The sequence below is a fragment of the Nicotiana attenuata genome, chromosome 1 (assembly GCF_001879085.1).
Source record: "Nicotiana attenuata strain UT chromosome 1, NIATTr2, whole genome shotgun sequence".
In the NCBI taxonomy this organism is placed as follows: domain Eukaryota; kingdom Viridiplantae; phylum Streptophyta; class Magnoliopsida; order Solanales; family Solanaceae; genus Nicotiana; species Nicotiana attenuata.
The window spans coordinates 7,842,816-7,857,140 of NC_031989.1; the positions used below are offsets into that span (position 1 = coordinate 7,842,816).

Sequence of the window (14,325 nt, forward strand, 5' to 3'; positions counted from 1 at the left end):
GGCCATATTAACACGACTCGGAGACGTCCGAGAACGGTAACAAAAATAGGCCTTCGATATTTTCATAACCGGTTATAAAGGCTAACCCTCGGAAAACTATAGTTTGAATTACTTATCTCGGGAGAAAGTACCCAATGACACCGAACCCAAAACGCCTCAAAACTGAATAATGTAACGGCAGGGTTTATTCAAATTTTACAAAATTTAAGTTATTTTGTCCTAAGGCACTCCAACCTTTATGAACACAAGAGATAAAACAAAGGAAAAGTTTTAATGTCGAAAGGGAAAGAAAGCCTTGAATATATTAACAATCTTTTTTACAAAGGCCAGATCGACTTAATACGAAACTTTACAACGGCCAAAATAGCCCAAAAAAAGATACAACAGAAATCAAAAATATAAAGGCCTAAGTAGCCTGGTCTTTATTGGAGGTGGCATCTTCATCCTCGGGATCCTCCCCGCCCTCGGACTCGCTTAAGCTCTCGGATTCTTCCTCAAGGAAGGCCAGTTTCCGGGTCCTGGTTTCCGCTGCTTTGGTGTTCTCGATTTCGGCCATAATATCAGAGCCTTGAGCCTGAACCTCCTCGAGGCTTCCCTTCGAGCTTGCCATTTTGCATGATCCACCATGCTCTTGGCCTTCGCCTGGATGGACTCGACTTCGACCTTATATTGAGCCACTTTGGCATCAGCCTTGGTGTTGACCATGGCCACCTCGAGCTCTTTGGCCAATTTTGCCTTATCAAAGATAGCCGAGTCCAGTTGGAACTGAAGCTCCTCGATTTTCTTGAACTGCATCGAGGCCTTCTCTCTTGCAGCTCGGAGCTGGGACTCGGCCGACTCCAACTCTGCTTGAACGGACTCCTTTTTCGAGGCTAAGATGTCCATATTCTTCTTGAATTCTTCAGCCTCGGTTCGTATGACATCTATTTGTCTCTAGAGGTCCTTCATCTATTCGAGCCTCTATCGGACCTGCAGAATTGGATCGTTAGTTGTTATCTCCAATTCATCTTCACCATCATGAAGCACTCGGAATACCTGTTCGGCCATCTCAGCATGCTCATCCCGAGCCGTCACTAAGTCTGCCTGAAGCTTCTCACTGAGAAGCTTGTAGGTGTTACTTTTCTCAGTGAGGTCCCGAACCTCAGCCTTGCGCTCCTCCTGGATTCGAAGGAAAGCCTCGTGATGCAACATCGAAGCCTATAAGTAAGGAAGAAAATGTTTGAATTACCTACAGCTCAAAGTTTAAAAGTGATGATGGAATGGCCCTCAAAGTTACCCGATTTAGAGCGTTTTGGGCCTCATTGAACAGACAAGTGGCTCCTACCACATTCATCACAGCTTGATCTTCCTCGGTCACCAAGTATCTAAGGTAGCTAGCGGGGGGAGGGGAAGGGGGGGGGGGGGAAGAGAAGACCCGGGCATCCTCCGGGACAGAAAGCACTATGTTACGCCTACGATCGGGGTTAACACTGGGGGCCGGAAATCGGTCCACTAGTTTTGGGCTCGACGAAGGCGCACTGGCGTCCGATGACAGTGCTTTCTTCGGCACCGATAAGTTACCAAGCCCGGTGACATCTCCCAAAGCGGCAAACTCTACCCAGTCCAAGAAGCCGTGGATATCAAACACCCCTTGAGGACCCTCGCAAGAGCGACCTTCCAAGTTAGCGGCCTCATGGATGGTGGCGTTCGAAAATTGAGGGGACTCAGAGATATCAATCACTCCGAGATCGTCCCTCGGGATATCTTCAGCTACTCGGGAAGCCTCGCCCCCGGTTTCTCCCTAGACCATCTCAGCTTGGGACGGAGCGACCTCAACTCCTTCTGGTTCAGGAACATCGGCCGAGGATCCCTCATCAACCTCCTCCGGTTCGGAGGGATTTTATGCGGTGACATCGGCCCGCACGCGGGTTACCAGTTTGGAACTATTATCCTCCTTTTCTTCTTCGGACTCATCCCTTAATCGGCGAATCGAGTTCGAAAGCATAGCACCAGTATCCTCCCAAGGCGTACGAGACCTCCTTGCAGGTTTTTTCTTTTCCGGGCCGGGGGGACTCAAAGCCCCTTTTCTTTTCTTCTCCTTGGCCTGCTTCAGAGCAGGTGGCGGGGGAAGAACTTTCTCTTCAGCTGATGGGGGCCTTATTGCTAAGTCTTTCCCGAGGCCTACAAAGGAAAAAAGTTGAGTTAGCTTGAGAAAAAACCCAAATGGTAACCATTTTAAGAAAGAGACTTACCATGATTGTGGGCCTCCCATCGGCCCTTCGACAACTCCATCCAAGCACGCTCGGAGTATGGTCTCTGTGATACCAAACCCTCGACCTATTTCTTGAGCTCGGGGACTACCTCCGGCATCTGGGTTATAGCTGCAACACCAAAAAGTATAGATAAGAAAAGAAGATTAGAAACAAATTGAACATTCAAGGTGAAGTGCTACTTACGATTCATGTTAAACTTCTCAGGGAACGTCATGTCTTTAGCAGGGATCAAGTATGAAGTCCTTATTTAGACAATCGGCCCATCCATCCCCGATCCCGAGATTAGTCTATACTGGAAAATGGGGCCTTACTGGCCCGGCGGGCAGGCTTGATCAGTCCTCCTTGATAAAGCTGGGGACTGTAAAGAAGCACGAGATGGTCGAGGGTGAAAGGACATCCCCCGATCTTTCTTGTGAAGAATCGGAGGAGAATCAATATTCTCCAGAAGGAAGGATGAATTTGGCTGAGGGTCACGTCGTATCTCTAACAAAAAGTGACGATGACAGGGTCTAGGGGACCCAACATGAAGGGGTAAGTGTAAGCACTTAGATATCCCTCCACATGAGTAGTGATCGATTCCTCAGGCGAAGGAACCACTACATCCTTTTTGTCTCAGTTACATTCCTCTTTAACTTTGTTGAGGATGTCTTCAGTGATTGTGCATATATACCTCGAGACCGGATCATATCGGCCCGGTACCGAGGAGGTCTTTTTGACCTTAAAGTCGGTGATAGTTGGACACCCTGCCGGAACGAATTCCTCAGGGTGGGGCTCCACCAGAGCCTCACCACCGGCGGGTCGTGATGAAGAAGCGGCCTCCTTTTGGGGCACAGTTTTAGAATTTTAACCATTGATAAACAAGAGAAAAGAGAATTGGGATGATACGCGGTTTGATTAGGCTTCAAGAAATTTGGGTGTGTGAAAATTGTAAAGCAAAGGGATTTGTTGAAGAAAAAGCAAGAGTAGGAGGAACTTTGAGTGTAAAAGTTTGAATGAGGAAAGGCTAGGGTTTTTATAGGTAGCTGGCGACGGTTCAGAATCGGTAGTGGCCGACAGCAACTAACATGCATTTAATGCCTAGGTACCCAACCGATGGGACGTTTCAGTACCCGCTTGTCGCTGACGTCATAGTCGGGTTCGTCGCTTACGTCATGGCCCATCGAGACGGGATTAGAAAAGTTCAGATCGTTTCTCGTCATTATTCTCTACGAGAAACGAGAGGACTATCTGTATACGGTCAAAATTGGGCTTGCCTTTTTTTTTTAATGACTAATTGAGACTGGAACGTGGCAGGCCAAGGTTCGACCTTGTATTATATCGAACCATGAAGCAAAGTTAGATTACCAAGCTCGTGACCCAGAGACCGATCAAGATGGAGATCAAGCAAGAAAAAGATCGAGCGAGATCCAAGGAAGTTTGCCGAGCCAAATAACGGAAAGCCGAGATATCTGCAATCGGGCGAGGATTGCGGCGGTAATCTCGGCTCGTATCAAGTAGAGGCCGATTAAGTAGCTAATCGTGGGATTTCTTACTGTATTTAGAATTGTACCAAGAGTAGGACTCCCCTACTATATAAAGGGGGTCTGATCATTTGTAAAAGATCATCATATTCACGCAATATAAAGCAATATACTGCCTCTCTCTAGCTTTCGTTATCTTGTTACTCTGTTCTTATATCAACTGAAACTTCACTTGGTTCAAGGGTGATCGAACTTGAGGGCTAAGGCTATTTGATGCGTTCGGTTTGCATTTATTTCTTTTACAGACAATTTCGAAATTAATATTTATTTTCTTAATTTGTTCCAAGTTATATCACGTATCCTTAAAACCACATATAAATTTTAATTGTTATCCGATTTTACGGTAAACGGACTTTTTTTTTTTTGTAGCCCCATGTTACGAGATTGCCAATTTAGTGGAGTACTACTATCTGGAAATTCGGAGAAAATTCGTATTTTTTAAGATAAATAAACTGGCAAAAATACTTAAAATAAATTAGATTAGTTCTAGGATGTTAACAACATTTAAATATCTTATATAAAGATGCAAAAAAGAATCATAATCACTGAGTTATACTATAATACATTCAAGTGTTTTAAAAAGTGCCAGCGAGAGGCAAAGCATTTTACTTAATACGGGTCGATGGGTAAGTTTCGAGGCGTTGGGCGTAAGTACCATGGATCTTTACTTTCAAAATTTTTATAAATTAATATAATAAAAATAAAATATTAAAATAAACTAAAATTTCATAAAATTATAATAATTTCAAGAAAGTATGGAATAAGTTGAAATGTATCATCTTAAAATGCTAACTAGAAATTAGAATTAGCAATTGACTAAAATAAATAATCAGAACTGCTTCACAAAAAAATGATCTGACACTGGAAATAATGAGTAAAAATTTATAGACCGACTTGAAAGAGCAAAATAACTTGAAAAAATTAAATGAAGAAGGAATTAATCTACAACCAAAAGCTCGAACCAATGCAAATCATGAATGATGATGTGTTTTTGCTTGTAGTTGCAAATTGATCATTTTTCAAAACAAAAACTCGCCCCAACAATGGGTTTATGGCCAGCAATACTTTCATTCCACATATTGTCTCCCGAAACTCGTCCCAAAAATACCTTTTAAAATATTAATGTATTTATTTATTTTAGAGAAAATACATAAGTACCCCTCTGACCTATACCCGAATTCTCAACTACACACTTTTTCTTTGCGGGAATCCTATTACCCCCCTAAACTTATTTTAAATGTAATTATTTACACCCTTAACGCTGACGTGGCAGAGTGTGTGTATTTCACTCTCCCAAAGGAGAGTGAGAAGCAAGAAAAAATGATTTTCAGATTATTTTTTTACCATTTTTTCTTACTTTTTTTTTCCCTTTTCCTTTTTCTTTGTCCTTTTCCTTTTACTTTTTTTTTCCGTTTCTTCTCTAATTCCGGCGGATATTCATTCACCGGCGACTTTGTCTAACTTTTTTTCTTCCATTTTTTCTTTTCACACACAAATTAATCTCAAAAAGATCTATTCGTAAGCAAAGCAAAATACACTCAGATTTGGGGGAAAAAATTCATCATCGGAAAACCTTCCTACGGCGGAAAAAAAATGATGTATTGAAATTTTAACTTGAAAAAGTTTTCTTAGCTTATATTCGTTTTATTTCTTTTGCTCTTCCTCCCACACATAAATTACACAAGAAAAATTTATATATATATAAAACAAAACACACTTAGATCGGGATAAAAATTTGTCGTCGGAAAAAAAATTTACCGGAAAAAATGGTGTTTGTGAAATACCGACGACCACTATTTTATGCCGCCGGTGACCAAAACAAAAAGAAAGAGAATGAAATAACCAAAAAAAATGAGAATAATAAGAAATAAGAAAAAAGGATAAGAAAAAGAAGAAAGAATAAAAAAAGTACTAAAAATACATGTGGGGGCGCGTGTAGCTCACCACTTGCCAAGAGTTTGGTTGTCAGCGTTCAGGGTGCAAATAATTACATTTAAAATAAGTTTAGGGGGGTAATAGGATTCCCGAAAAGAAAAGTGTGTAGTTGAAAATCCGGGTATATATTAGGGGTACTTATGCATTTCCCCTTTATTTTATATGACAATCTTTTTATTTTTGTGTATTTAAAAGAAATACTGCTAGCATGCATTCCCTTTAATTTTTTTCCTACAACTTAAAAATTGTCATCACATTCCGTTAGATAAATAATTTTTTAATTTCTAATGCCCCAAAGAAATGAGAGGGCGCTCTACTAATATTTAGCTCCTAGCTGTTTTACCTCTCTATTTTCAAAAGCCCTACTCACTTATAGCCCTATGATAAAGCAGACAGGCGAGACATTCAAGCAGCTGTAGAATTATAAATTAACAAACACTATTGAAACTGTTCGACAACAATACCATAACATATATACTTACCGACAAAAAAGAACGAGACTGACCTACCCAAGAGAGAGAACGTAAGAGCGACTCCCCCTTATCACTTACAGGCCGGAAGAAAAGAATTTTCCACGTCTTTATTTACCAAGCTCGGGATTAGAGGAGCATTTTTGAAATTTGAGGTGAAAACTTACCTAATTTTGAATCTTGAAGGTAGAGTTTATTTTTCAAAATCAACTGGCATACCTTGAACCCAGCCCGAAACTCTTATCAAATTTTTAGTTTGCGATCGAGGGCGGCCAAATACGAGATATGTTGCAGCTAAATATTTATTTAATTTTTTGTGTCAAATCAAATTCCGTTAGATAAAATAAAATGGGTTTGAATAACTTTTTCTCTGACTCACTTTTTTATTTTATTTCATCGAAAACCACACGCACTCTCCATTTTTCCATTTTTTTCCTTTTATTTAATGGGTAACGGAGAAGACAGTTGGGAGGCGTTTTTGAATACTGTCGACAGCTTCAAGGAGTTCGAAATATATATAGCGGGCACTACTTAAACAGTAGTAGAAGTCTCCATCCTCAACTAGGGTTTCTCCATCTTCCACTCTCATAACTGCTTTTTCCTTGCACAAAGAGACACACACAAAGGCTGACATAAACAGGGAAGAGTAGTTGAAGAAGATGGGAAGGCCACGGTGTTATTTGGACATAAGCATAGGAGGAGAGCTCGAAGGAAGAATTGTTGTCGAGCTTTACAATGATGTCGTACCTAAAACTGCTGAGAATTTTAGGGCTCTTTGTACTGGTGAAAAGGGTATTGGTCCTAACACTGGTGTCCCCCTCCATTACAAGGTGCTCCTCCTTCTTTTTTTTGTTTTTTGTTTTTTGTTTTTGTATTTTTCTCTCTTTGCGCGTATGTTTTGAGATTCTGGTTCACTAATGGATATGAAATTAAATATACCCTTTTGAAGTTCACCACTAATAACAACTTTTAGTTGTTGGCTCCGTCTTGTTTTGCTTGTAACAAGTATATATTCTATGTAAAGATTGTTTCTTGATCTGAAAGGATGTAAAACTGCTGAATAGACTAAGAAAATGTCGGTGAACCTTTTCAACATTCTTGGTGTTATCGATGGCCAATGGAAATGAAATTGGATATATAACCATTTGAAATTCAGCAGCAATTAATTCATAGGACTTTTATTGGATCAGTCTTTTTTTTTTTTTTCCTTATCAGAAGTATATACGGTATAAAGACAGAATTTTGCGGTAATGTCTTTTGTGAGCTTGTGTATTGTTCTGAAAGGTTGTAAAGGTGCTCAATAGATTAAGGTATGACTCAATTTCCTTTCTTTCATTGGTTAGTACTGTTCTATAAATTCTCTTGTAGAAAAATTGGGTCTTTCTACCTCTACTTTAGCGTCCCTACATTTGCTCCTCTAAGCAGATTGCAAGTTATTTGTACTTTTCAATTAGGTGTTCTATCTCGGTAAATTTAATAGCCATTTATTCTAAGACCGTGGAAACAACCTCTTGCAGAAATGCAGGGTAAGGCCACGTACAATAGACCCTTGTGGCTGGCCCTTCCCCGGACCCCGCACATAGCGGGAGCTTAGTGCACTGGGCTGCCCTTTATTTATTCTAAGACCGCATCTAGATGGTTCTATATGGATATTGTCCATTGTAGATCTCAATACAACTATTTTAGTTCTCTTGCACTCCTAACAAATTAGAACCTTTTTTTTTTGGTTTCAAATGTAATTGCAGCATACGTGTATATAAAATATCTGCTTCCATTATACAGAAGGATGAGATTTCGTCTGACTATTATTATTGCTTCTCAGCTAGAAATGAATGAGAATGTTGTTCTTTTCAAGAAGAACTTATGAATGTTTGCCTCATTGCTGGGAAGGATGAGAATGTTTTCACTTCCTGCTAGAAAATGATGAAATATTATTTGATTGCTATTTATCACTATTTTCTCACAGATTTGGAAATTAACTGTCTGCTAATTGCTCTGCACTGGTGAAAAGAACATTATTGAATCCATTTGATTCCCCGGAAAGATCACTTTAGCAAGGTTTTTGAATTTTGACAGCGGATGCTCTTCAAGTCTTGGTTTTTGTACTCTAGAAATCCCCTTTTTCAAGTACATTTACTATGTAGTATTTAGTCAAGTTGGTTTTAGATATGCCGCTGATTGCTTGTATATAGTCAAAGAGGCTTGGTATAGGATATTGAAGTTTGTCTTTGGCTACTGTTTTTTTGCTCCTTATCTTTGAGTATATTGAAAGGGAATATTTAGATAAATGCTTCACCTATCTTTTAGTTTATAATTAACACTTTACAAACCTGTTTTAGCTGAATCCTTGGAGAAAATTTGTGCTCTTCTCATTCTGAATTTTCTTTAAGCGGTCCCTAAAGGCGTTTGTACGTACATTTCAGGGAGTCCGTTTTCATCGTGTGATTAAGAGCTTCATGGTACAAGGTGGTGATATTTCTGCTGGTGATGGTACTGGGGGAGAATCTATCTATGGGCTAAAATTTGAAGATGAAAATTTTGAATTGAAGCATGAAAGAAAAGGAATGTTATCTATGGCTAATGCTGGGGCTAACACCAATGGATCTCAGTTTTTCATCACAACTACTCGAACTTCCCATCTGGATGGAAAACATGTGGTTTTTGGGAAAGTAATCAAAGGAATGGGGGTTGTTCGTTCTATGGAACATGTGACTACTGGTGATAATGATTTCCCAATGGTAGATGTCAGTATAGCGGATTGCGGAGAAATTCCTGAGGGGGCTGATGATGGTATTGCAAATTTTTTCAAAGACGGAGATCTATATCCTGATTGGCCTGCTGATCTTGACAACAATACTGATGATATCTCTTGGTGGGTCACCGCCCTTGAGGCTATTAAGGCATTTGGTAATGAAAATTTTAAGGTATTAATTTTACAACAACATTATGTGATTAACTGTTGCACACCCTTGCTTCTTTTTCTCATTGACATTTGACTTTATCTCTTTTAGCTGTCTTTCTGATGTATGCCAAGCTTCTTCCTGTAGAAACAAGATTACAAGATGGCTCTTAGGAAGTATCGAAAAGCTTTGCGCTATTTGGATATCTGCTGGGAGAAAGAAGAGATAGATGAAGGTTGGCAATGCAAAATCTTCGTAACTTGATTGGCTCTGAAACATATAAATCTGCTTGTAGTAGCATAGACAGCTGTGAAATAGGGATATGCTGTAGAAAATGTTGCCATATGACTTGTAACTTTGCTAGTGTCTGCTTGTTCCTTGCAGACAGGAGCGCATATTTGAGAAAGATGAAATCACAGATATTTACCAACAGTTCGGTGAGTCCCCATTCTACTGCTTTTGGTTGTTGCTCTACTGAAGTTACATTGTAGGCAATAATTAGGCTTTTCCTTGTTGGTAACAACCCACCTACTCTGAGTTTTGTTACAAAGGGCGGTAGTATATTTTTACCACATCAAGATCATTTCCGGATGGTAAAGGGACTATGCAAAATAAAGTCCATTATTCTGATTTTTGTTACAAATGGCGGTAATATGTTTTTACCACGTCAAGATCATTTCAGGATGGTAGAGAGACAGAGCAAAATAAAGTCCATTATTAAGATAAATGTATCAATTCCTTTTAATTGCGCTTGCCTCTTTATCTTAGTTCCACTTTGTTTTCACGTCTTATAATTGCTTCATTGCTTAATGCATGTTTGTCTTTAATTGAGACCACATGTTTCTAATTTCATCACATATCTTGAGTTGAACTTCAACCGTTGCTTCATGAATCCAGTTGTCAAGCTTTCTAACTTCATATTAGTTTGCCGATTAACCAACCAAACCACATAATTGATATTTGTCATGTATAAACAGGCTTGTAAACTAAAACTGGGAGATCTGAAGGGAGCACTCCTAGATGCTGACTTTGCAATGAGGGATGGAGAAAACAATGCGAAAGCTCTATTTCGTCAGGGGCAGGTTAGTATCTATCAAGGTTTTTTTGTTTTTGCAGCAGCTTTGATCATCTTAACTATCCAATAACCTGTTTGTTATTTTGGGTTTTGGACTGGTTGATATAAATTAGATTGCAAGCCTTTTTGCTCTAGTGCTGAGGCAAGCACTACCCAAGTATGGAAGTAATATATATATACCTAACAGCTTTACAATCTAACTTGGGTGGTTTCTGCTTTTCTTGATAAAGGAGTTGTTAGTGGTCAACAAAGTTGAACATACCTTATTTTGGCAGTTGCCGGTGATTAACTTTTCCAACTGATGGTTCTATAGATTAGTAGTGTGGTAGGGCATGGATATCTTTACTTCTTGGCACTGATTAGGGTGTTCATTATTTGGTTAAACCTGTAAGTACCACTGTAAGCAGCTGGCTGTTGCAAATTTTTTCTATCAAAAGTTTCAGAAGGTGCAGGGATGTGTCATTCTTGTGGTTTCTGGTGCTTATTGTGGAGTTTATGTTGCTATAAAGGCTTGATGAAAATGTGAGCCATTCGACATGTTCATCGATGGTTAAAAAGACAATGTTTCTTTTGTCTGGGAAGGGAGGGGGGGGGGGGGGGGAGGGGATAGGTCAAGGTAGGTATGTTTAGTGTTAAGTTGTATGTATCTGCTGTTTAATTGCAATTGTCGTAGCTGCTTTTTAGCTTTTCTATGTCATTATGGCTACAGTTGTTGGTCACCCATGTCTACTCACGGCTGTCTTCTGTTACTCCTTACAATGGCTCCTCTGTCCTCTTCAATAATAATGTCTGTCTTACTTGACCAATCAGGCTCACATGGCTCTTAATGACATAGATGCTGCAGTTGAAAGTTTTATGAAAGCATTGGAGCTGGAGCCAAACGATGGTTAGTGAGATTTCCATAGTTTGTTTTGTATTCATTTTCTGGTTAATCTGTTAACCTGTTTTTTCTTCCTTCACATCGGAGAATTCAATTTAAACAGTGATAAGAGCTAGTAGGTTTGGACATGTTTTTGTTACCAAACTGGGAGTAACACCGATTGGAACAATAATTATCAGAAAATGTTAAAATGTGATGTGATACCCTTAAGGACGTGTTTGCTTTAATGTTGTAAGAATTGTTTAATTATACCATAGGTGGCGTGATTGGCTCCATGGGAACGGAATTACACTTGTAGGTCTTTTTTTCTATAGTGTGACTTATTTGGACATGAATTTTCAGGAGGAATAAAAAATCAGCTTGCTGCTGCTAAAAAGAAGGTTAGTATATGGGACTCAGCTGTTGTTAAACACATACCAACATTAGCTTTTTCTCGGGAAGTAGAAGCATGTTTGACATACACTTATTTTCTTCCCTCTCCTTTTCCTTCTGATAGATTGCTGATAGACGTGATAAGGAGAAAAAAGCGTACGCCAGGATGTTCCAAAAATAGTTGGGGTACTCGTTATCGGATTTGGAACCAGCACGTGCAATTAATACGTATCAATTGCAATCATTCTGGGAGTTGCTTATGCTTTTCTGAAACAGGATAGTTTATGCCCTTGTTTAGATACATTGGTCCTGATCTATGCACTGAACTGATTTTCTATGAACTGCTCAGGCTATTCTTGGTTACCTTCACCAATTAGCGGAAGGGGTTTTGTGGTGTCAATGCACCTTCGCTTGTCAATTACTGTAGCTGTTAATAAGCTACATTGGAGGAAAAAAATAATTATGAGCATCACCTATCCAATCTCTGTTGTCATATATTTCCCTAACATAAGATGAGGTAATTGGTATGTAACTTAACTGCAAATGGTGATTTGCTTTTTCGACTGTTGAAAATCTCGGCTCACAATACATAATGGTATGTTATCTCTACTAGTTTTAGTGTACGTGCGTTTTTTTACGTCTAAAAATAAGAAATTAAATAGAATAAGAATGAAATAGATGCAATATTTATTTAAATGGAAAAAAAATATTATTATAGTTGAATTCAAAATAATTAAATATCTTCTAAACGGGAAAAGATGAATATAATTTGTCAAGTTTTATAGTATTTGTCATTGAAGATATTTATTTTATGAGAAAATGATATGTTGTATCTAGCCTAATATTTTTTTTATAGACGATATTCTTAGTTTATGCTCCTTTTTGTTGCTTCGACTGCTCTTTTAGACCAAATTTTTGCTGTTGACATTGAAATTTACCCTTGAAAGTATAACTTATAGTTTTTTCATGCAAGTAAATATGTTGCGACAAGTATAGTCAAATAGTACGGATTATTTGAACCTGATTTATTATTGAAAAATATTAACGTACTAAAAATTGTTCTCATGTGAATTTAAAAGAGTATTCTTCATTTCTAGAAGCGAAAGTTGAATTTTGGGGATAAGTACATGTTTGGAAGCTCTTGCTCCATCATTATTTTTGCATGTATGATATTTTTATCAAATCTCTACATATCACTCTTGTATCAATATATAAGCCGTTTATAGGATCCAAATTTCTTAACGATATGATTGGTGCATTTCTCTTCAAAATTAACTTGTAAATAGCAATAAAAAATTAATTTTGTCAGTTGAATTTAGATAAAGGCAAAAAATATAATTTTGGCAACAAAACTATGTGGTGGAAGGTGATTAGAGTTAGAATATTTACATACTCTTCATATTGTGGTTGTTGGTATTTAAATATTAAGCAAATATGTATAACAATCGAAGTTTCTAGAAAAAGGGCCAAATTATCTCTTAGCAATGTAGAGTAAGAAATCATTGAATGCTGGATTTTTCTTGCCCTCGTACTTTTGTTTTATTAAATCTTTTCATTTGATAACTCAAGTATGATTTTTTCAAGCTTGCATTTGTTATTTCAACTCTCGTAACTTTGGAGCTACCAGTAGTACTTGGATAAAAATAAGAGAAATTTTCAGAAACCACTATGTTTTAGTGATTATTAGCTTGCTATAGCCACGATTTACTAAATTACTTCCTATAGTTATGTTTTCAGTTGTTATAGACTGTATTCGATGTATTTTTGCTACTTTATTCATGAATGCAGCTAAGCAGAGAATGTATTCGCGAGCTGTATTCGTGAATACAGTAACGAAATTTGCGAAAAAAAAGGTCTTCAGCTGTTTAAAAACGGTAAGTGAATCAATTAATGCGATAGACTCCTAATATAACTCAACAAACTCAATTATAACACACAAAAATTTGTATTTCCATCTACAGAAAAGATTCTCAACCGAAAGATACCCCAAAAACAGAGCAACCTTCAGAGATTCAATCCATCCTTTCTTTTTCTAGTGGTATCTTTACTAAAATATTTTTTAGTGGTATCTTTATAAATAGATTTATATATTGAAATTGTATAATTATATTGAATACAGTTAAATACATAAAAATACATTGAATACATGAAGTATAACAGGTCATCTATAATGCAAAAACATATTAATATATACTGCAGATACATTTGAATACATATATATACATCTGAATACATAAATTATATTGATAGAATATATGAGTCCATCAAACTATATAGAGACCAGGTCCTATATAGGTTTCCACAGATAAGGCTAATGCAACAGTAAGTAAATGGAACAGGGAACTTTAACGTGGAAAAATCCTTGCTCAAGGGGATCAAAAAATCACGACCTACACTGGTAGGATTTCAACTTCACTATGATCAATCTTTAGATTACAACCTATGCAACCTAGGAATTAAACTCGTAATCCCTGACTAACTTGTAATACACATATTACAAGCCACTTTGCAATACACCTATTACAAAGATTTCAACTCATGACTAACTCTAGTCACGACACAAACACTAAAGGTTTATGGTTTACAAGGGGTTCCTAATTAAAGCTTCCAGATAAGCAAAGTAGGAATTACAATGAAGAACAATTACAAAGTTACAACTCAAGTAAGGACATACAAGAGGCTTATTGTAGGAACCGGTCCGTAGTGGTGTTGTACTTTGTTCTTGATGCACTTGAGAATTGAATGCTTGATTGTCAGATGCTTGGAGTGCTTGAATGAATTCTCAAGTGTTTTAGTGATGTTTTGTTGTAATGTTTATTGATAATACAACTTGGATGACATCACTTGAATGATGTAGTCACTTGGTTGGTACAAGGTCCTTCCCAATGAGAAGTGACTGCTGCACTGTGCTGCACTGTTTG

General features: G+C 37.9%; 1 protein-coding gene across 1 annotated transcript; it reads left to right on the top strand.

Moving 5' to 3' along the window:
• LOC109233567 (peptidyl-prolyl cis-trans isomerase CYP40) lies at positions 6,633-12,016 on the top strand. Its single transcript, XM_019399470.1, has 8 exons — positions 6,633-7,007; positions 8,601-9,101; positions 9,225-9,312; positions 9,462-9,514; positions 10,055-10,159; positions 10,963-11,038; positions 11,375-11,412; positions 11,529-12,016. Exons 1-8 carry the CDS (start codon positions 6,837-6,839, stop codon positions 11,583-11,585), a joined length of 1,089 nt encoding a protein of 362 aa, XP_019255015.1. The 5' UTR covers positions 6,633-6,836; the 3' UTR covers positions 11,586-12,016.

What these genes read in the sequence shown, in the direction of transcription:
- LOC109233567 (XM_019399470.1), top strand. Translation starts at nt 6,837, where the DNA reads ATGGGAAGGCCACGGTGTTATTTGGACATAAGCATAGGAGGAGAGCTC. An exon ending in GTGTCCCCCTCCATTACAAG is followed by an intron (nt 7,008 to 8,600) that starts GTGCTCCTCCTT and finishes CGTACATTTCAG; the next exon opens with GGAGTCCGTTTTCATCGTGT. An exon ending in TTGGTAATGAAAATTTTAAG is followed by an intron (nt 9,102 to 9,224) that starts GTATTAATTTTA and finishes TTCTTCCTGTAG; the next exon opens with AAACAAGATTACAAGATGGC.